This window comes from Ranitomeya imitator, chromosome 8, assembly GCF_032444005.1.
Source record: "Ranitomeya imitator isolate aRanImi1 chromosome 8, aRanImi1.pri, whole genome shotgun sequence".
NCBI lineage: Eukaryota > Metazoa > Chordata > Amphibia > Anura > Dendrobatidae > Ranitomeya > Ranitomeya imitator.
This window is the reverse complement of record NC_091289.1, coordinates 5765891-5787620: the sequence shown is the minus strand read 5'-3', so window position 1 is coordinate 5787620 and position 21730 is coordinate 5765891. Positions and strand designations below refer to the sequence as shown.

Below are 21730 nucleotides of genomic sequence, written 5' to 3'. Positions count from 1 at the left end.
CAGGTCGGGGGCGAAGTTCCGCAGGTCGGGGGGGACGTTCCGCAGGTCAGGGGGGACGTTCCGAACGTCCGCAGGTCAGGGGGGGACGTTCCGCAGGTCGGGGGGGACGTTCCGCAGGTCGGGGGGGACGTTCCGCAGGTCGGGGTCCGCAGCCGCTCGCTGTTGAATTCCGGTGTTTTCCTCGCAGACGTTTCTGGCGTCTTTTCTGTCGCTGACAGGATTTTCGAGCACTTTCTCCAGGAGCGAAATGTGAAGTTCATGGGCCCTAATGCAAAACTCCCACAAGGGCCACAATTATTTCTGGTCTGTTCATGAGGACAGAAGTGGCGTTCAGGCCCCGGAGCGACTGCAGCGTCTCTGGTGCGTTTTCTATGAACTTGCAGATATTTCTGGTCATGAAAAACACAATTCTGAATCCTGACGAGTCAGAAAAGAGGATCTAGAACTACAAGTCCCTCCCAGCATGCCCAGCGCCTCACACACATTCCTGAGACCGCAGAGAGCACAGCGCCGCCTGGGGGCAGCAGAGCAGCTGCGGACTACATCTCCCGGCATGCTCCACTCCTCCCAGCACGCCGCGCGGCTCAACCTCTGATTGGCTGACTGCGCTCACCGCGGCCTAGCTCCGCCTCCCCGGTATCCGGCCACGCCCCTCCCCGCAAGCCTCTGAGAGCCGCTCCCTGATCCCGAGCTGTCACGATATCACGACATGGCGCACCAGACCGGGATCCACGGTGAGTACGAGCGCGACATGTGCGACAAAACCCGAGACAGCAGCGACGGGAGCGCCAAGAACTGAGGAAACGGCTCCTTATAGGTGTGAGACTGACTGCTCCCCACAAGATGTCACCTGCAGGAGACACATCCCCCCCCCCCAATCCTCCAGCCGCTGCCTCCCCCCCCCCCAAATCCTCCAGCCGGTGTCTCCCCCCCCCCTCCAATCCTCCAGCCGGTGTCCCCCCCCCCCCCCTCCAATCCTCCAGCTGGTGTCTCCCCCCTCCAATCCTCCAGCTGGTGTCTCCCCCCCCCTCCAATCCTCCAGCTGGTGTCTCCCCCCCTCCAATCCTCCAGCTGGTGTCTCCCCCCCTCCAATCCTCCAGCCGGTGTCTCCCCCCCTCCAATCCTCCAGCTGGTGTCTCCCCCCCTCCAATCCTCCAGCTGGTGTCTCCCCCCCCCCCCCCCAATCCTCCAGTCGGTGTCCCCCCCCCCCCCCCAATCCTCCAGCCGGTGTCCCCCCCCCCCAATCCTCCAGCTGGTGTCTCCCCCCCCCCCCAATCCTCCAGCTGGTGTCTCCCCCCCCCCCCCCCCAATCCTCCAGCCGGTGTCTCCCCCCCCCAATCCTCCAGCCGGTGTCTCCCCCCCCCCCCCAATACTCCAGCCGGTGTCTCCCCCCCCCCAATCCTCCAGCTGGTGTCTCCCCCCCCCCCAATCCTCCAGCTGGTGTCTCTCCCCCCCCCCAATCCTCCAGCTGGTGTCTCCCCCCCCCCCCCACTCCGATCCTCCAGCCGGTGTCTCCCCCCCTCCAATCCTCCAGCCAGTGTCCCCCCCCCCCTCCAATCCTCCAGCTGGTGTCTCCCCCCTCCAATCCTCCAGCTGGTGTCTCCCCCCCCCTCCAATCCTCCAGCTGGTGTCTCCCCCCCTCCAATCCTCCAGCTGGTGTCTCCCCCCCCTCCAATCCTCCAGCCGGTGTCTCCCCCCCCTCCAATCCTCCAGCTGGTGTCTCCCCCCCTCCAATCCTCCAGCTGGTGTCTCCCCCCCCCCCCCCCCCAATCCTCCAGTCGGTGTCCCCCCCCCCCAATCCTCCAGCCGGTGTCCCCCCCCCCAATCCTCCAGCTGGTGTCTCCCCCCCCCCCCAATCCTCCAGCTGGTGTCTCCCCCCCCCCCCAATCCTCCAGCCGGTGTCTCCCCCCCCCAATCCTCCAGCCGGTGTCTCCCCCCCCCCCCCCAATACTCCAGCCGGTGTCTCCCCCCCCCCCCCAATCCTCCAGCTGGTGTCTCCCCCCCCAATCCTCCAGCTGGTGTCTCTCTCCCCCCCCCCAATCCTCCAGCTGGTGTCTCCCCCCCCCCCCCACTCCGATCCTCCAGCCGGTGTCTCCCCCCCTCCAATCCTCCAGCCGGTGTCTCCCCCCCCTCCAATCCTCCAGCCGGTGTCTCCTCCCCTCAAGCTGGTGTCTCCCCCCCCCCCCCAATCCTCCAGCCGGTGCCCCCCCTCCAATCCTCCAGCCGGTGTCTCCCCCCCCTCCAATCCTCCAGCCGGTGTCTCCCCCCCCCCCCCTCCAATCCTCCAGCCGGTGTCTCCCCCCCCTCCAATCCTCCAGCCGGTGTCTCCCCCCCCCCCCCTCCAGCCGGTGTCTCCCCCCCTCCAATCCTCCAGCTGGTGTCTCCCCCCTCCAATCCTCCAGCCGGTGTCTCCCCCCCCTCCAATCCTCCAGCCGGTGTCTCCTCCCCTCAAGCTGGTGTCTCCCCCCCCCCCCCCAATCCTCCAGCCGGTGCCCCCCCTCCAATCCTCCAGCCGGTGTCTCCCCCCCCTCCAATCCTCCAGCCGGTGTCTCCCCCCCCTCCAATCCTCCAGCCGGTGTCTCCCCCCCCCCCCCTCCAATCCTCCAGCCGGTGTCTCCCCCCCCCCCCCTCCAATCCTCCAGCCGGTGTCTCCCCCCCTCCAATCCTCCAGCCGGTGTCTCCCCCCCCCCCCTCCAGCCGGTGTCTCCCCCCCTCCAATCCTCCAGCTGGTGTCTCCCCCCTCCAATCCTCCAGCTGGTGTCTCCCCCCTCCAATCCTCCAGCTGGTGTCTCCCCCCCCCCCCCTCCAGCTGGTGTCTCCCCCCCTCCAATCCTCCAGCTGGTGTCTCCCCCCCCTCCAATCCTCCAGCCGGTGTCTCCCCCCCTCCAATCCTCCAGCTGGTGTCTCCACCCTCCCCCCTCCAATCCTGCAGCTGGTGTCTCCCCCCCTCCAATCCTCCAGCTGGTGTCTCCCCCTCCAATCCTCCAGCCGGTGTCTCCCCCCCTCCAATCCTCCAGCCGGTGTCTCCCCCCCCCCCCAATCCTCCAGCCGGTGTCTCCGCCCCCCCCCAATCCTCCAGCCGGTGTCTCCCCCCCCCCATTCCTCCGGCCGGTGTCTTCCCCCCCCCCCCCCCCAAATCCTCCAGCCAGTGTGTCCCCCCCCCTCAATCCTCCAGCCGATGTCCCCCCCCCCCCTCCTGTTCTCCAGCTGGTGTCTCCTCCCCCCTCCAGCTGATGTCTTCCCCCTCTCCCCTCCCTAATCCTCCAGCTAATGTGTCGCCATCCCCCAATCCTCAACCTACCCCCCCCCCCCCCCCCCCCCCGGTCCTCCTGGCGGTGCCCCTCCCCTGGTCCTCCAGCTGCCACTCCCGAATCCTCCAGGCATGTGTCCTTTATAAGACCCCCATAACATTCCTCTTAGCTTCTTACATTTCTCCATTTCCTCGTGGACCTTTCCGTTCTTCACCATTTTCTGGATCTCTGCTTGTTGTCAGTGAATGAGAACGCTACTAACATCCAGATTCTGGGAACCTCTTTTGCTTATCGCTGGGGGTCCAACTGCTGGAACTGACTGGCAGAGGGGGCAGTTATATATGATGGTCGCCCTACAGAGTCAAGTGCCGCAGTGAGCAGAGAATATTCGACTGGAGGGTCCATCATACCGGGGGCCGGCTCTGCTGGTCGGGCCCCCAGCGATCAGTAACTCATCACCTTTTCCATGTTTTTCCTTTATGGCCTGATACAATGTAACGGCCGCCTGTCACAATCCTCAGGAGCAGATCTAATGGATACGTTTTCCATGAAGTTGCTGGGACTTGTGGTGTCTCTGCTGCTGCAATCGCTGCTATTTATAGAATGCTGACTTCACGGAATCAGCTCCCACGTAATCCCCGTCCTGGCTGTGCATGATACAGCCTGTGAGCGGGATCTGTGGGGGCGCCGGAGCTGACAACATGGACCTGATTTTTAAAGGGCCAGTAACTTGAATCCTGGTGGTTATAATCGTGCTGGAGTGTAATAAGAGTCTGCAGGGCGAGGAGCTCCGTGTGTGACCGGACTGGGCGCTAGTCTTAGGCAGGTCAGAGACGAGCTGCAGAGTCAGATGCTTCAGACGTGGAGGGGTTAATAAATTATCATCAATGACCAGAAGAGAATGAAGAAAAGAGAAATGTGGATCAGTAACTGCGGAGAGGGAGCCCTCTGAGGGGAGGAGGTGGCGTCGGCGTGAGGTCACAGCTCCCTTCACAACACCACCCCCTGTATATTGTCAGGGCACAGGGCCCCACCCCTCCACAGGTCAGGAGGGCACACGGCCCCACCCCTCCACAGGTCAGGAGGGCACACGGCCCCACCCCTCCACAGGTCAGGAGGGCACACGGCCCCACCCCTCCACAGGTCAGGAGGGCACACGGCCCCACCCCTCCACAGGTCAGGAGGGCACACGGCCCCACCCCCCACAGGTCAGGAGGGCACACGGCTCCACCCCTCCACAGGTCAGGAGGGCACACGGCTCCACCCCTCACAGGTCAGGAGGGCACACGGCTCGACCCCCCACAGGTCAGGAAGGCACACGGCTCCACCCCTCCACAGGTCAGGAGGGCACACGGCCCCACCTCCCACAGGTCAGGAGGGCACACGGCCCCACCCCCGACAGGTCAGGAGGGCACACGGCTCCACCCCTCAACAGGTCAAGAGGGCACACGGCTCCACCCCCCACAGGTCAGGAGGGCACACGGCTCCACCCCCCACAGGTCAGAAGGGTACACGGCTCCACCCCCCACAGGTCAGGAGGGCACACGGCTCCACCCCCCACAGGTCAGAAGGGTACACGGCTCCACCCCCCACAGGTCAGGAGGGCACACGGCTCCACCCCTCCACAGGTCAGGAGGGCACACGGCTCCAACCCCCACAGGTCAGGAGGGCACACGACTCCACCCCCCACAGGTCAGGAGGGCACACGGCTCCACCCCCCACAGGTCAGGAGGGCACACGGCTCCACCCCCCACAGGTCAGGAGGGCACACGGCTCCACCCCCCACAGGTCAGGAGGGCACACGGCTCCACCCCCCACAGGTCAGGAGGGCACACGGCCCCACCCCCCCACAGGTCAGGAGGGCACACGGCCCCACCCCCCCACAGGTCAGGAGGGCACACGGCCCCACCCCCCCACAGGTCAGGAGGGCACACGGCTCCACCCCTCAACAGGTCAAAAGGGCACACGGCTCCACCCCCCACAGGTCAGGAGGGCACACGGCTCCACCCCCCACAGGTCAGGAGGGCACACTGCCCCACCTCCCACAGGTCAGGAGGGCACACTGCCCCGCAGGTCAGGAGGGCACACTGCCCCGCAGGTCAGGAGGGCACACTGCCCCGCAGGTCAGGAGGGCACACTGCCCCGCAGGTCAGGAGGGCACACTGCCCCGCAGGTCAGGAGGGCACACTGCCCCGCAGGTCAGGAGGGCACACTGCCCCGCAGGTCAGGAGGGCACTCTGCCCCGCAGGTCAGGAGGGCACACTGCCCCGCAGGTCAGGAGGGCACACTGCCCCTCAGGTCAGGAGGGCACACTGCCCCGCAGGTCAGGAGGGCACACTGCCCCGCAGGTCAGGAGGGCACACTGCCCCGCAGGTCAGGAGGGCACACTGCCCCGCAGGTCAGGAGGGCACACTGCCCCGCAGGTCAGGAGGGCACACTGCCCCGCAGGTCAGGAGGGCACACTGCCCCGCAGGTCAGGAGGGCACACTGCCCCGCAGGTCAGGAGGGCACACTGCCCCGCAGGTCAGGAGGGCACACTGCCCCGCAGGTCAGGAGGGCACACTGCCCCGCAGGTCAGGAGGGCACACTGCCCCGCAGGTCAGGAGGGCACACGCCCACCCCACCCCCGCAGGTCAGGAGGGCACACGCCCACCCCACCCCCGCAGGTCAGGAGGGCACACGCCCCCCCCCCCCCCCCCGCAGGTCAGGAGGGCACACGCCCCCACTCCCCGCAGGTCAGGAGAACACACGGCCCCACTCCCACAAGGTCAGGAGGGCACACTGCCCCTCCCCCCACAGGTTTAGGAGGGCACACGGCCCCGCAGGTCAGGAGGGCACACTGCCCCGCAGGTCAGGAGGGCACACTGCCCCGCAGGTCAGGAGGGCACACGCCCCCCCCCCCCCGCAGGTCAGGAGGGCACACGGCCCCGCAGGTCAGGAGGGCACACTGCCCCGCAGGTCAGGAGGGCACACTGCCCCGCAGGTCAGGAGGGCACACGCCCACCCCACCCCCGCAGGTCAGGAGGGCACACGCCCCCCCCCCCCCCCCGCAGGTCAGGAGGGCACACGCCCCCACTCCCCGCAGGTCAGGAGAACACACGGCCCCACTCCCACAAGGTCAGGAGGGCATACTGCCCCTCCCCCCACAGGTTTAGGAGGGCACACGGCCCCGCAGGTCAGGAGGGCACACTGCCCCGCAGGTCAGGAGGGCACACGCCCCCCCCCCCCCCCTCCCGCAGGTCAGGAGGGCACACGCCCCCCCCCCCGCAGGTCAGGAGGGCACACGCCCCCCACCCCCCCCCCCACCCCCGCAGGTCAGGAGAACACACGGCCCCACTCCCACAAGGTCAGGAGGGCACACTGCCCCTCCCCCACTGGTCAGGAGGCCACACGGCCCCACAGGTCAGGAGGGCACACGGCCCCCCACCCCCCCCGCAGGTCAGGAGAACACACGGCCCCACTCCCACAAGGTCAGGAGGGCACACTGCCCCTCCCCCACTGGTCAGGAGGGCACACGGCCCCGCAGGTCAGGAGGGCACACGGCCCCGCAGGTCAGGAGAACACACTGCCCCACTCCCACAAGGTCAGGAGGGCACACTGCCCCTCCCCCCACAGGTTTAGGAGGCCACACGGCCCTACAGGTCAGGAGGGCACACGGCCCCACAGGTCAGGAGAGCACACGGCCCCACTCCCACAAGGTCAGGAGGGCACACTGCCCCACCCCCACTGGTCAGGAGGGCACACTGCCCCACCCCCACTGGTCAGGAGGGCACACGGCCCCGCAGGTCAGGAGAACACACTGCCCCACTCCCACAAGGTCAGGAGGGCACACTGCCCCACCCCCACTGGTCAGGAGGGCACACGGCATCACCCCCACTGGTCAGGAGGGCACACGGCCCCACAGGTCAGGAGGGCACACGGCCCCACCTCCCACAGGTCAGGAGGGCACACGGGGGGAGGAGGTGGCGTCGGCGTGAGGTCACAGCTCCCTTCACAACACCACCCCCTGTATATTGTCAGGGCACAGGGCCCTACCCCCACAGGTCAGGAGGGCACACGGCCCCACCCCTCCACTGGTCAGGAGGGCACACGGCCCCACCCCTCCACTGGTCAGGAGGGCACACGGCCCCACCCCCACTGGTCAGGAGGGCACACTGCCCCACCCCCACAGGTCAGGAGGGCACACGGCCCCACAGGTCAGGAGGGCACACGGCCCCACCTCCCACAGGTCAGGAGGGCACACGGCCCCACCCCCACTGGTCAGGAGGGCACACGGCCCCACCCCCACTGGTCAGGAGGGCACACTGCCCCACTCCCACAAGGTCAGGAGGGAACACGGCCCCACCCCCACAGGTCAGGAGGGCACACGGCCCCACAGGTCAGGAGGGCACACGGCCCCACAGGTCAGGAGGGCACACTGCCCCTTCCCCCACTGGTCAGGAGGGCACACGGCCCCTCCCCCCACAGGTCAAGAGAACCCATTGTATGCGGTGACATCACTACTGCCATGCAGTCTCCCGGTGGTGCAGGTTCGGGGTCACCTTCTGCATTTGCTTACACTGAGTTTCCTGGAGACGCTGATTCCGCCCGACCATCAATCATGGAAGATGCGGAAACTCCATCTGTAGAGCACCAATGGGCATCACCCTCTGCCCCCGGTGACTCCACAAAGACGTTTCTATGTACATAAGACCCCGTGTTTATCCCCCTGGTATTAAGCAGCCGGCCGCCCCCTCTAGTGCCCTCGGCTATATTTGGGAGGTGACGCAGCCAGGGATCAGGTTCAGCTCATGTGCTGCTGTTGCCCATCTGTAGCTGATCCCAGACAGACGTCCCGCAGCCCTCTCCTCGCGCGCAGCCCTCGCCCGCTTTCTCTCACTGACTCACCGGTATGTTCTTGGTTCTTGTAGCTACTCCGGAACTGAAGGATTTCTTCGCAAAAGCTCGAAATGGATCCATCCGGCTGATCAAAGTGGTCATCGAAGATGGTGAGTCCCCGGGGGCCACAGGGAGGGTGGGAGGCTTATAAGTCCTGATAGTCCCCGTGGTGTCAATGTCATCGTACCCCAAAGTTTGTCACCTTGTTTTCATGGACGCCCTTATTTGGCCATTAGTTAAGGTGGTAAATTCACTCCCATTCAGCCTTTTGGAAAGCTGGGCGACGGCCCCTCTGGGTGACAGCCTCGGCGACGGCCCCTCTGGGTGACAGCCTTGGCGACGGCCCCTCTGGTTGACAGCCTCGGCGACGGCCCCTCTGGTTGACAGCCTCGGCGACGGCCCCTCTGGTTGACAGCCTCAGCGACGGCCCCTCTGGGTGACAGCCTCGGCGACGGCCCCTCTGGGTGACAGCCTTGGGACGGCCCCTCTGGGTGACAGCCTAGGCGACGGCCCCTCTGGGTGACAGCCTCGGCGACGGCTCCTCTGGTTGACAGCCTCGGCGACGGCCCCTCTGGGTGACAGCCTCGGCGACGGCCCCTCTGGTTGACAGCCTCGGCGACGGCCCCTCTGGGTGACAGCCTCGGCGACGGCCCCTCTGGGTGACAGCCTTGGCGACGGCCCCTCTGGGTGACAGCCTAGGCGACGGCCCCTCTGGGTGACAGCCTCGGCGACGGCTCCTCTGGGTGACAGCCTCGGCGACGGCCCCTCTGGGTGACAGCCTAGGCGACGGCCCCTCTGGGTGACAGCCTCGGCGACGGCTCCTCTGGGTGACAGCCTTGGCGACGGCCCCTCTGGGTGACAGCCTTGGCGACGGCCCCTCTGGGTGACAGCCTTGGCGACGGCCCCTCTGGGTGACAGCCTTGGCGACGGCCCCTCTGGGTGACAGCCTTGGCGACGGCCCCTCTGGGTGACAGCCTTGGCGACGGCCCCTCTGGGTGACAGCCTTGGCGACGGCCCCTCTGGGTGACAGCCTTGGCGACGGCCCCTCTGGGTGACAGCCTTGGCGACGGCCCCTCTGGGTGACAGCCTTGGCGACGGCCCCTCTGGGTGACAACCTTGGTGACGGCCCCTCTGGGTGACAGCCTCGGCGACGGCCCCTCTGGGTGACAGCCTCGGCGACGGCCCCTCTGGGTGACAGCCTCGGCGACAGCCCCTCTGGGTGAACACCGGGCGCCGTCCTCGGTGGAAGTGTCAGGACTGGTGGGCTTTCTTGGAGTGGATACAGTATCTTCCGGCCCGTCTCGCGGTGCGGTTTCTGCTTTCGTTGAGGTGTAGCTGTAATTCATGTATGAAAAGTTCTGCATCGTTCTTTCAGCTTTACCACTTTCAAGTTTTGTGCTTGCTGTCAGTGAATAGCGATATTAATTTTGCTTACAAGATCATCATCTGTCCCATCTGAGGGTTTGTTACAATTGTATCCTGGCTGCGCCGTCCTCCTCCAGGTAAATGGCTAGATACAATGTATCAGAGCTGGTAAATTATGACAAACATTGTAACAGCGCCGAAGTCTCCAACTCTGCATGTAAATGTTGAATCTGGACTCACTGACAGCAAACAGAGATCTTAAGAAGACTGACGAATGAAAACAAAACGCCAATCAGGACATAGCAGAGCGTTTTAGGATACAGTGAAGACGCTCTCTGGTTGAGAGACTGGACGCTGGCCCTTTAAGATGACTCATTAACCCCCGAATCCCCATTTAGGCATAATGTACTAAGAGATAACATGTCGCTGGCGTCATCTGCCTGTGGCAGCAGAGGCGGCCAATGACCTTTTTCCCGTTTAACCCTTTGTCCTCCACGTCTGGTCACCTGGGAGGAGCCCTGCAGATGTCATGGAAAGTGCGCGCCTGGCGGCGAGGAATGCTGCGCTCAGAATAGCTGCCAGCTAAACACCTCGTGCCGGGACACGCGACCACCAGGGCTGGTTAGAAGCCTGCCAGCGATGGACATGTTGGGGTCATCATGTGCTCGGGAGGTAGTGAGTGATTATTAAAGGGCCAGTGTCCAGTTTTAAACTTTTTTTTTTTTTCGCTTTGTTTCTCTTCGCCATTGTTCTCCAGATTCTTGCTTGTTGTCAGTGAATAGAAAGATTCCTTGTTCACCTCCAGAGGCTGAGCGGCGGTCCTGATCACGTAGTTGTACCTGGATGGTTTGTTACAATGTGTCGTTTCTTCTTCCCTCCTGCAGAGCAGCTCGTTCTAGGGGCGCACAAGGAGCTGCGGAAGAGCTGGGACCATGACTATGACGCCCTCATCCTCCCGCTCCTGGACGACGTTCAGCCGTGTTACGTCCTGTACCGCCTGGACAGCCAGAACGCACAGGGCTACGAGTGGCTCTTCCTGTCATGGTCTCCTGATCACTCGCCGGTAAGACCCCCGGTCACAGGTAGACCCTCTGTATCTGAAGCTGCCGCCTGTCATATACATCCATGGAGAGGCATGGGCACCTAGTACTTGTCACTGCTGAGGGTTCGTTACACTTGTAGACTCTGTGAGCTGAACAGCCTGATACATTATTACCTGCACTGATACATTGTAACAAACAGTCATCACAGGAAAGATCTGAGGATTGTATAGTCTGGACACATTGTAACAAGCCGCTCTATAAGCAGGCCGAGGTCAGGACGACTGTTCCACCTCTGACTGTAGATATTAGAACTTTCCAGTCACTGACAGCAAGCACAGATCTTAAAGAAGGGAGATAAATTAAAGCACAAAGTCAATTATAAAGTTGAAAAACATTTCATGATGCGACAGTGAAGCTTTATAGACAGTGGAGAACAGAGGGTTAAAATGTGCTGGTGCGAATGTGGCGGAGCATCAGTCTCTGCTGTCAGCGTGTTACAATGTATCAGTGCGGGGAAGGTGCATTCACTGACAGCAAGCAGAGACATGGAAAGTTTCATGCTGTTGTAAACGTTTGGAGTTTTTCGACTCTGGGATGTGACCTTTGTGGAGGTGCGTCACATGGGGGATTCTGGGTAATGACCGGCGCGGTGTTCAGGGGTCGTGCCCTTCCGATATAACGGAGTCCTCTGTCCTCCGCTGACAGGTGCGGCTGAAGATGTTGTACGCGGCCACCAGGGCGACCGTGAAGAAAGAGTTCGGCGGCGGACACATAAAGGACGAACTGTTTGGCACCATAAAGGTCAGAATCCAAAGAGGGCCGGGCGGCTCGGGTCACATACAGGACTAGTCCCACCGTCCGCCATTCCGGACTATTGGATGGTGGGATCTACATGGGGGGCCGTTCTCATTGTGTCTTTGTGTGGTAGGAAGACATCACGCTCAGCGGATACCAGAGACACGTGTCGTCCTGTGCTGCCCCCGCGCCGCTCACCGCCGCCGAGAGGGAGCTGCGGGAGATCAAGATCAATGAGGTGGGCGAGGACGTGACTGGGGGTCTCCGGGCCACATCACACTTCTATAATCACCTCTGCTCCTCTGCAGGTGAAGACTGAGATCAGCGTGGAGAGTAAGCAGCAGACGCTGCAGGGATTGTCCTTCCCTCTGAGGCCGGAGGCCGTGGAGGCCGTTCAGCTCCTGAAGCAGAGGAAGATCAACTACATCCAGCTGGTAGGTGGCGGACACTCATCATGCACATGAATGTTAGGAGTGGTTGTTCTTAGGTCATCAGCATTGTACAGTACAGGCCATGATTCTCTGTGAAACTACAACTCCCAGCATGCTCTGGCATCCTTTGACTTCCAGGGTGTGCTAGGAGTTGTACTTGGACAGCAGGTGTAAGACCACCGGAGCAGAACTACATAAAGGGGCTGTCGGTGCCAGTATATATAAACCACTGTAAGTGAGCAGCGCCGCAGTGTAAAGCGAGAGGAGGCTGCGGGGAGTAGCAGTCTGTATCTGATGAGGCAGGAACTAATAGAGCAGAGCTGCAGTATAAAGCGAGAGGAGGCTGCGGGGAGCAGCAGCCTGTATCTGATGAGGCAGGTACTAATAGAGCAGAGCTGCAGTGTAAAGCGAGAGGAGGCTGCGGGGAGTAGCAGTCTGTATCTGATGAGGCAGGAACTAATAGAGCAGAGCTGCAGTATAAAGCGAGAGGAGGCTGCGGGGAGCAGCAGTCTGTATGTGATGAGGCCGGTACTAATAGAGCAGAGCTGCAGTGTAAAGCGAGAGGAGGCTGCGGGGAGCAGCAGTCTGTATCTGATGAGGCCGGTACTAATAGAGCAGAGCTGCAGTATAAAGCGAGAGGAGGCTGCGGGGAGCAGCAGTCTGTATCTGATGAGGCCGGTACTAATAGAGCAGAGCTGCAATATAAAGCGAGAGGAGGCTGCGGGGAGCAGCAGTCTGTATCTGATGAGGCAGGTACTAATAGAGCAGAGCTGCAGTGTAAAGCGAGAGGAGGCTGCGGGGAGCAGCAGTCTGTATCTGATGAGGCAGGTACTAATAGAGCAGAGCTGCAGTGTAAAGCGAGAGGAGGCTGCGGGGAGCAGCAGTCTGTATCTGATGAGGCCGGTACTAATAGAGCAGAGCTGCAGTGTAAAGCAAGAGGAGGCTGCGGAGAGCACCAGTCTGTATCTGATGAGGCAGGTACTAATAGAGCAGAGCTGCAGTGTAAAGCGAGAGGAGGCTGCGGGGAGCAGCAGTCTGTATCTGATGAGGCCGGTACTAATAGAGCAGAGCTGCAGTGTAAAGCGAGAGGAGGCTGCGGGGAGCAGCAGTCTGTATCTGATGAGGCAGGTACTAATAGAGTAGAGCTGCAGTGTAAAGCGAGAGGAGGCTGCGGGGAGCAGCAGTCTGTATCTGATGAGGCAGGTACTAATAGAGTAGAGCTGCAGTGTAAAGCGAGAGGAGGCTGCGGGGAGCAGCAGTCTGTATCTGATGAGGCAGGAACTAATAGAGCAGAGCTGCAGTGTAAAGCGAGAGGAGGCTGCGGGGAGCAGCAGTCTGTATCTGATGAGGCAGGTACTAATAGAGCAGAGCTGCAGTGTAAAGCAAGAGGAGGCTGCGGGGAGCAGCAGTCTGTATGATGAGGCAGGTACTAATAGAGCAGAGCTGCAGTGTAAAGCGAGAGGAGGCTGCGGGGAGCAGCAGTCTGTATCTGATGAGGCAGGAACTAATAGAGCAGAGCTGCAGTGTAAAGCGAGAGGAGGCTGCGGGGAGCAGCAGTCTGTATCTGATGAGGCAGGTACTAATAGAGCAGAGCTGCAGTGTAAAGCGAGAGGAGGCTGCGGGGAGCAGCAGTCTGTATGATGAGGCAGGTACTAATAGAGCAGAGCTGCAGTGTAAAGCGAGAGGAGGCTGCGGAGAGCAGCAGTCTGTATCTGATGAGGCAGGTACTAATAGAGCAGAGCTGCAGTCTAAAGCGAGAGGAGGCTGCGGGGAGCAGCAGTCTGTATGATGAGGCAGGTACTAATAGAGCAGAGCTGCAGTGTAAAGCGAGAGGAGGCTGCGGGGAGCAGCAGTCTGTATCTGATGAGGCAGGAACTAATAGAGCAGAGCTGCAGTGTAAAGCAAGAGGAGGCTGCGGAGAGCACCAGTCTGTATCTGATGAGGCAGGTACTAATAGAGCAGAGCTGCTATGTAAAGCGAGAGGAGGCTGCTGGGAGCAGCAGTCTGTATCTGATGAGGCAGGTACTAATAGAGCAGAGCTGCAGTGTAAAGCGAGAGGAGGCTGCGGGGAGCAGCAGTCTGTATCTGATGAGGCAGGTACTAATAGAGCAGAGCTGCAGTGTAAAGGAAGAGGAGGCTGCGGGGAGCAGCAGTCTGTATCTGATGAGGCAGGTACTAATAGAGCAGAGCTGCAGTGTAAAGCAAGAGGAGGCTGCGGGGAGCAGCAGTCTGTATCTGATGAGGCAGGTACTAATAGAGCAGAGCTGCAGTGTAAAGCGAGAGGAGGCTGCGGGGAGCAGCAGTCTGTATCTGATGAGGCAGGTACTAATAGAGCAGAGCTGCAGTGTAAGGCGAGAGGAGGCTGCGGGGAGCAGCAGTCTGTATCTGATGAGGCAGGTACTATTAGAGCAGAGCTGCGGTATAAAGCGAGAGGAGGCTGCGGGGAGCAGCAGTCTGTATGATGAGGCAGGTACTAATAGAGCAGAGCTGCAGTGTAAAGCATCCAATAAGGCGGCAATACACATTACAGGAAACTTAGTCTCTGCTCATTGTACTGATTGAAGGGCAAATCATGGATCAGACCCCAATAGTCACCAGTGCTACACTGGAGGCTCTCTGGGCTGTTTTTTTAACCCCTTAACGACCTCCGATACGCACTTAAACGGTGCTGAGAAATACGTTTATAGTAAATCAAACCCCCCTTTATCAATCACCCCCTTAGTTAGGTAAGAATAATAAAATTAAAAAAAATATATGGGGCTAAGGTTGGGGTTGGGGCTAAGGTTGGGGTTGGGGCTAAGGTTAGGGTTGGGGCTAAGGTTAGGGTTGGGGCTAAGGTTAGGGTTGGGGCTAAGGTTAGGGTTGGGGCTAAGGTTAGGGTTGGGGCTAAGGTTAGGGTTGGGGCTAAGGTTAGGGTTGGGGCTAAGGTTAGGGTTGGGGCTAAGGTTAGGGTTGGGGCTAAGGTTAGGGTTGGGGCTAAGGTTAGGGCTGGGGCTAAGGTTAGGGCTGGGGCTAAGGTTAGGGCTGGGGCTAAGGTTGGGTTTAGGGTTAGGGGTGTGTTGGGGTTAGGGTTGGGCTAGGGTTAGGGTTGGGGCTAAGGTTAGGGTTGTGGTTAGGGGCGTATTATGGTTAGGGTTGGGGCTAAGGTTAGGGTTGTGGTTAGGGGCGTATTATGGTTGGGGTTGGGGCTAAGGTTGGGGTTGGGGCTAAGGTTGGGGTTGGGGCTAAGGTTGGGGCTAAGGTTGGGGTTGGGGCTAAGGTTGGGGTTGGGGCTAAGGTTGGGGTTGGGGCCAAGGTTGGGGTTGGGGCCAAGGTTGGGGCTGGGGCTAAGGTTGGGGCTGGGGCTAAGGTTGGGGCTGGGGCTAAGGTTGGGGCTGGGGCTAAGGTTGGGGCTGGGGCTAAGGTTGGGGCTGGGGCTAAGGTTGGGGCTGGGGCTAAGGTTGGGGCTGGGGCTAAGGTTGGGGCTGGGGCTAAGGTTGGGGCTGGGGCTAAGGTTGGGGCTGGGGCTAAGGTTGGGGCTGGGGCTAAGGTTGGGGCTGGGGCTTAGGTTGGGGCTGGGGCTAAGGTTGGGGCTGGGGCTAAGGTTGGGGCTGGGGCTAAGGTTGGGGCTGGGGCTAAGGTTGGGGCTGGGGCTAAGGTTGGGGCTGGGGCTAAGGTTGGGGCTGGGGCTAAGGTTGGGGCTGGGGCTTAGGTTGGGGCTGGGGCTAAGGTTGGGGCTGGGGCTAAGGTTGGGGCTGGGGCTAAGGTTGGGGCTGGGGCTAAGGTTGGGGCTGGGGCTAAGGTTGGGGCTGGGGCTAAGGTTGGGGCTGGGGCTAAGGTTGGGGCTGGGGCTAAGGTTGGGGCTGGGGCTAAGGTTGGGGCTGGGGCTAAGGTTGGGGCTGGGGCTAGGGTTGGGGCTAAGGCTGGGGCTAAGGTTGGGGCTGGGGCTAAGGTTGGGGCTGGGGCTAAGGTTGGGGCTGGGGCTAAGGTTGGGGCTGGGGCTAAGGCTGGGGCTAAGGTTGGGGCTGGGGCTAAGGTTGGGATTAGGGTTGGGGGTGTGTTGGGGTTAGAGTTGGGGGTGTGTTGGGGTTGGGGCTAAGGTTGGGGTTGGGGCTAAGGTTGGGGTTGGGGACGTATTATGGTTGGGGTTGGGATTAGGGTTAGGGGTGTGTTGGGGTTAGGGTTGGAGTTATAACTGTGTATTTCCACTGTTTAGGTACATCAGGGGGTCTCGAAACACAACATGGCTCCCACCATTGAATCCAACAAATTTTTCGTTCAAAAAGCCAAACGGTGCTCTGTCCCTTCTGAGCCCTGCCATGCACCCAAACAGTGGCTTTCCCCCACATAGGGGATATTGGCGCACTCAGGAGAAACACATTTTAGGGTCCATTTTCTCCTCATTTCCTTGTGAAAGTTAAAAATAATTTGGTCCCAAAGTAAATTTTTTGTGGAAAAAAGTAAAATGTTCATCTTTTCGTTCCACATTTCTTTAGTTCTCGTGAAGCACCTGAAGGGTTAATAAACTTCTTAACTGTGGTTTTGCACCTTGAGGGGGGCAGTTTTTAGAATGGAGTCACTTTAAGATATTTTCTGTCATATTGACCCCCACGCTCACTTCAAATGTGAGGTGGTCCCTAAAAAAAAGTTTTTAGTCTCAGAATCAGTGGGAAGCGTTGAAGCGTTCCTGAGCTATAACGTAAAGTGACAGTGGTCAGAATTGTAAAAGTTGACCCGGTCACTAAGGGGTTAAGAGGTAAATGTGACAAACATCTCATGTGACTAATCGGGTGACGATGACTCGCTGCCGCCAGTCACATGGGGTGAAGACCACCGCCCGGTATATCCCCACCCTGGGCAATGCTTAGTATCTGACCCCTATACATGGAAAGGAAAGTCCTATAAATGGGTGGAGCCTGACACCTGTGCTGTAGTGTGGGACAATCGTTGTCATGGAGATAACAGCTGCAGCTTGTTACAATGTAGAAGCCACAATGTAACAAATCAGAAAGTCTCACAATGTGGAGAAATCAGATATTGTGGATGTGAGTTATAGTCGTCGGCATCAGTCACCGACATCACATCTCTTCTCTCATCTGTTAGAAACTAGATCAAGAAAAGGAGACCATCGATCTGGTCCATACGAAGCACACGGACATCCAGGAGCTGCCGGCGCGGATCCCCAAGGACACCGCACGCTACCACCTCTTCCTGTATAAACACTCCCATGAGGGGGATTACCTGGAGTCTGTAGGTGAGCGATGACTCCCCCTGGTGGTGGCTGCAGACAGGATCTTATCATGTATCTCTGTATACAGGGAGCTCCCCCTAGTGGTGGCTGCAGACAGGATCTTATCATGTATCTCTGTATACAGGGAGCTCCCCCTAGTGGTGGCTGCAGACAGGATCTTATCATGTATCTCTGTATACAGGGAGCTCCCCCTAGTGGTGGCTGCAGACAGGATCTTATCATGTATCTCTGTATACAGGGAGCTCCCCCTAGTGGTGGCTGCAGACAGGATCTTATCATGTATCTCTGTATACAGGGAGCTCCCCCTAGTGGTGTCTGCAGACAGGATCTTATCATGTATCTCTATATACAGGGAGCTCCCCCTAGTGGTGGCTGCAGACAGGATCTTATCATGTATCTCTATATACAGGGAGCTCCCCCTAGTGGTGGCTGCAGACAGGATCTTATCATGTATCTCTGTATACAGGGAGCTCCCCCTAGTGGTGGCTGCAGACAGGATCTTATCATGTATCTCTGTATACAGGGAACTCCCCCTAGTGGTGGCTGCAGACAGGATCTTATCATGTATCTCTGTATACAGGGAGCTCCCCCTAGTGGTGACTGCAGACAGGATCTTATCATGTATCTCTGTATACAGGGAGCTCCCCCTAGTGGTGGCTGCAGACAGGATCTTATCATGTATCTCTGTATACAGGGAGCTCCCCCTAGTGGTGGCTGCAGACAGGATCTTATCATGTATCTCTGTATACAGGGAGCTCCCCCTAGTGGTGGCTGCAGACAGGATCTTATCATGTATCTCTGTATACAGGGAGCTCCCCCTAGTGGTGACTGCAGACAGAATCTTATCATGTATCTCTGTATACAGGGAGCTCCCCCTAGTGGTGACTGCAGACAGAATCTTATGTATCTCTGTATACAGGGAGCTCCCCCTAGTGGTGACTGCAGACAGGATCTTATCATGTATCTCTGTATACAGGGAGCTCCCCCTAGTGGTGGCCGCAGACAGGATCTTATCGTGTATCTCTGTATACAGGGAGCTCCCCCTAGTGGTGGCCTCAGGCAGAATAATATAATTTTACTCTTTCCAATGCTGCAAAAGTTTCCTTTTTACTTTCTTGCATGTTTTCATTATTCCCTCTTCTCTCTTCCAGTTTTTATTTACTCCATGCCGGGCTATAAGTGCAGTATAAAGGAGCGCATGTTGTACTCCAGCTGTAAGAACCGACTTCTGGAATCTGTGGAGCAGGATTTTCAGCTTGAAATTGCAAAAAAGGTAACTCCTGTTCTGCAGCGATCACATTGAGTTGAGTGACGACCATGCTGGATCCATTATTGCAGTTCTATTTGGTGGCACCCAACTTTCCTAGGAGCAGACAGCTATAATTTTTGATTTCTGAATTTCCTTTTCGTTCATAGAGGGACATTCTCTATAAAGGGGGACTCCAGGTTCCTGTAAATAAAGCTGTATTTCAGCTTCTACTGGTTTTATGATCGGATATCTGCTTGCTGGAAATGAATGGAAACCTTGTTTTCATCCAGAGGCTGATAAGTCAATAAAGCTTCTTTAAGGGTGCGTGTCCACGGTCCGTAATGACGGCGCTGTGGACGGAGCGGAAAACCCGCTCTGCCAAAAGCGCCACCCCCTTCTGTACGCGCGGTGATTCCGGATGTGTTCATTGCACACATCCGGAATCTCCGCACCCCACACATAGGACCCTGTGATTTACCTTGTGGTGACGGTGCTTCGCTGCAAGGTAAACAGACATGCTGCGATCTAAAAGGCCGCGCCGCATGTCTGTAAACGCAGGGCCGCCGGGTGCGTGTTCCGCATAGTGCAGACAGGATTTCATAAAATCCCCTCCACTATGCTGTAACATCTGAATGTGGACACATTCCCTAATTCTCACAGCAGAGAGTTTGTTACACCTGTATCCAGTCTGGAAAGTCCCCTGTGAGCTGATGAGCCGGATACATTGTGTATTGATTGTAAAGACTGGTTACAATTGTAGCAAACCCTCAGCTGTGAGACTTATTAGGCCAAGAAGCTGTTTTAGCCTCAATGTCGTCACAGCAAGCAGAGATCTTGAGAATGGTGAGAATTATAGAAGCTTATGGCACTTATCACCGTCTTTACATAGTCGGAGCAGCGCTCCTTTTGGTGCCGGAGCAGCGCTCCTTTTGGTGCCGGAGCAGCGCTCCTTTTGGTGCCGGAGCAGCGCTCCTTTTGGTGCCGGAGCAGCGCTCCTTTTGGTGCCGGAGCAGCGCTCCTTTTGGTGCCGGGGCAGCGCTCCTTTTGGTGCCGGGGCAGCGCTCCTTTGGGTGCCGGGGCAGCGCTCCTTTGGGTGCCGGGGCAGCGCTCCTTTGGGTGCCGGGGCAGCGCTCCTTTGGGTGCCGGGGCAGCGCTCCTTTGGGTGCCGGGGCAGCGCTCCTTTGGGTGCCGGGGCAGCGCTCCTTTGGGTGCCGGGGCAGCGCTCCTTTGGGTGCCGGGGCAGCGCTCCTTTGGGTGCCGGGGCAGCGCTCCTTTGGGTGCCGGCGCAGCGCTCCTTTGGGTGCCGGCGCAGCGCTCCTTTGGGTGCCGGCGCAGCGCTCCTTTAGTCGCCACCTGCGTCATGGCGTGCTGTGCTCACCCCCATCTGTTGTTGTCCTCCAGATTGAAATAGAGGACGGTGCGGAGCTGACCCCCGAGTTTCTCTATGACGAGGTGCACCCCAAGCAGCACGCCTTCAAACAAGCTTTTGCCAAACCCAAAGGACCTGCGGGGAAACGAGGACAGAAGCGGCTGATTAAGGGTCCTGGCGAGAACGGCGAGGACAGTTAGAGCCTGACTCGCTGCCAAGTACGGCCTGAGAGAAGAGCGCCCAGACCGGGCCCTTGGGACGGGCTGAGACCTCGGCCTACATTTTGCTTTCCCTGCCCAGGATGGTGTGGATCCGGCGCGGGGGTCTCTGGAATCTCTGCTGCGCCTCCTCTGGTCATCATGGCTTCCTACACGGACACGTTCCTGGTCGCCTTTTCCTCTTTTTTGCTTTTGTCTGTGCCTGAATGATGTCGGATTTGCTGAAGATCTTCCCTCGCACATTTTTATGCCCTCCCTCCTGTTGGCTCGGGTCGGGATAAGTCACGTGACTCGCCGCCGCCGTCTCCGTTATTGTTCTCTGGATACAGTGGAGCGGCAGGAGGAGAAGTGGCGCCATCCTTGATTTTACGCTACTTGCCGGTGCCATTATTATTTGTTTACTTTTGGATTTGGGTGGCAGACGTCCAGCGTCGCATCCTGTGAGATCAGCTCGAAACGATCGCTGCGGGGGAGGGGCCGGCCGCATGCTGCATTTAGGGATTGCGGGCTCTTCCCAAGGAAAAAAAACGTGTAAATGTGGCTCCGACGAGGTCACATGAGACGCATGAGCTAAAGTGCCAGATCGTTCAGCGCTGCCGACGTCATCCCGGGTCGTTACGTTTTATTTTCTTCTCTTGGGGGTGGTTTACATTCCAGAAATTAGAGCCGACCGTACAAATCAGACAGATTCACTCTTAGCTCTGTATTTTCTATAGAAAAACAAATAAAAAGTACCTTGTTTTTTAATCAGCTGCCGACTTGTCGTTGTCTGGTGGGCGATTACTTGTTACATGACGTCCGGACTCAGCCCCAGAAAAGCAAGAAAATTGACGTGGAAGTAAGATCAAAGGGCAGGAAAATAAACGGAGGGCGTCAAATGCATCATTATATACGGGCTAAGCCAATGTTATATGTACATGACTTAACTGTCTGCAGCCACCACTAGGGGGAGCTCCCTGTATACAGAGATACATGATAAGATTCTGTCTGCAGCCACCACTAGGAGGAGCTCCCTGTATACAGAGATACATGAAAAGATCCTGTCTACAGCCACCACTAGGGGGAGCTCCCTGTATACAGAGATACATGAAAAGATCCTGTCTACAGCCACCACTAGGGGGAGCTCCCTGTATACAGAGATACATGATAAGATCCTGTCTGCAGCCACCACTAGGGGGAGCTCCCTGTATACAGAGATACATGATAAGATCCTGTCTGCAGCCACCACTAGGGGGAGCTCCCTGTATACAGAGATACATGATAAGATTCTGTCTGCAGCCACCACTAGGGGGAGCTCCCTGTATACAGAGATACATGATAAGATTCTGTCTGCAGCCACCACTAGGGGGAGCTCCCTGTATACAGAGATACATGATAAGATCCTGTCTGCAGTCACCACTAGGGGGAGCTCCCTGTATACAGAGATACATGATAAGATCCTGTCTGCAGTCACCACTAGGGGGAGCTCCCTGTATACAGAGATACATGATAAGATCCTGTCTGCAGTCACCACTAGGGGGGAGCTCCCTGGATACAGAGATACATAAGATCCTGTCTGCAGTCACCACTAGGGGGAGCTCCCTGGATACAGAGATACATAAGATCCTGTCTGCAGTCACCACTAGGGGGAGCTCCCTGGATACAGAGATACATGATAAGATCCTGTCTGCAGTCACCACTAGGGGGAGCTCCTTGTATATAGAGATACATGATAAGATCCTGTCTGCAGCCACCACTAGGGGGAGCTCCCTGTATACAGAGATACATGATAAGATCCTGTCTGCAGCCACCACTAGGGGAAGCTCCCTGTACACAGAGATACATGATAAGATCCTGTCTGCAGCCACCACTAGGGGGAGCTCTCTGTATACAGAGATACATGATAAGATCCTGTCTGCAGC

The 21730-nt window shown here is 58.7% G+C and overlaps 1 protein-coding gene across 1 annotated transcript; it reads left to right on the top strand.

Moving 5' to 3' along the window:
* Positions 1-618: 618 nt before the first annotated feature.
* TWF2 (twinfilin actin binding protein 2) lies at positions 619-20579 on the top strand. The gene is made up of 9 exons (XM_069736148.1): positions 619-734; positions 8162-8239; positions 10379-10557; positions 11243-11338; positions 11466-11570; positions 11641-11766; positions 16846-16996; positions 18145-18266; positions 19644-20579. Exons 1-9 carry the CDS (start codon positions 710-712, stop codon positions 19809-19811), a joined length of 1050 nt encoding a protein of 349 aa, XP_069592249.1. The 5' UTR covers positions 619-709; the 3' UTR covers positions 19812-20579.
* The last annotated feature ends 1151 nt before the right edge of the window (positions 20580-21730 follow it).

Coding starts and splice junctions, on each gene's coding strand:
- TWF2 (XM_069736148.1), top strand. CDS start 710: ATGGCGCACCAGACCGGGATCCACG. Junction 735..8,161: donor GCACCAGACCGGGATCCACG/GTGAGTACGAGC, acceptor TGGTTCTTGTAG/CTACTCCGGAACTGAAGGAT. Junction 10,558..11,242: donor GGTCTCCTGATCACTCGCCG/GTAAGACCCCCG, acceptor CTCCGCTGACAG/GTGCGGCTGAAGATGTTGTA.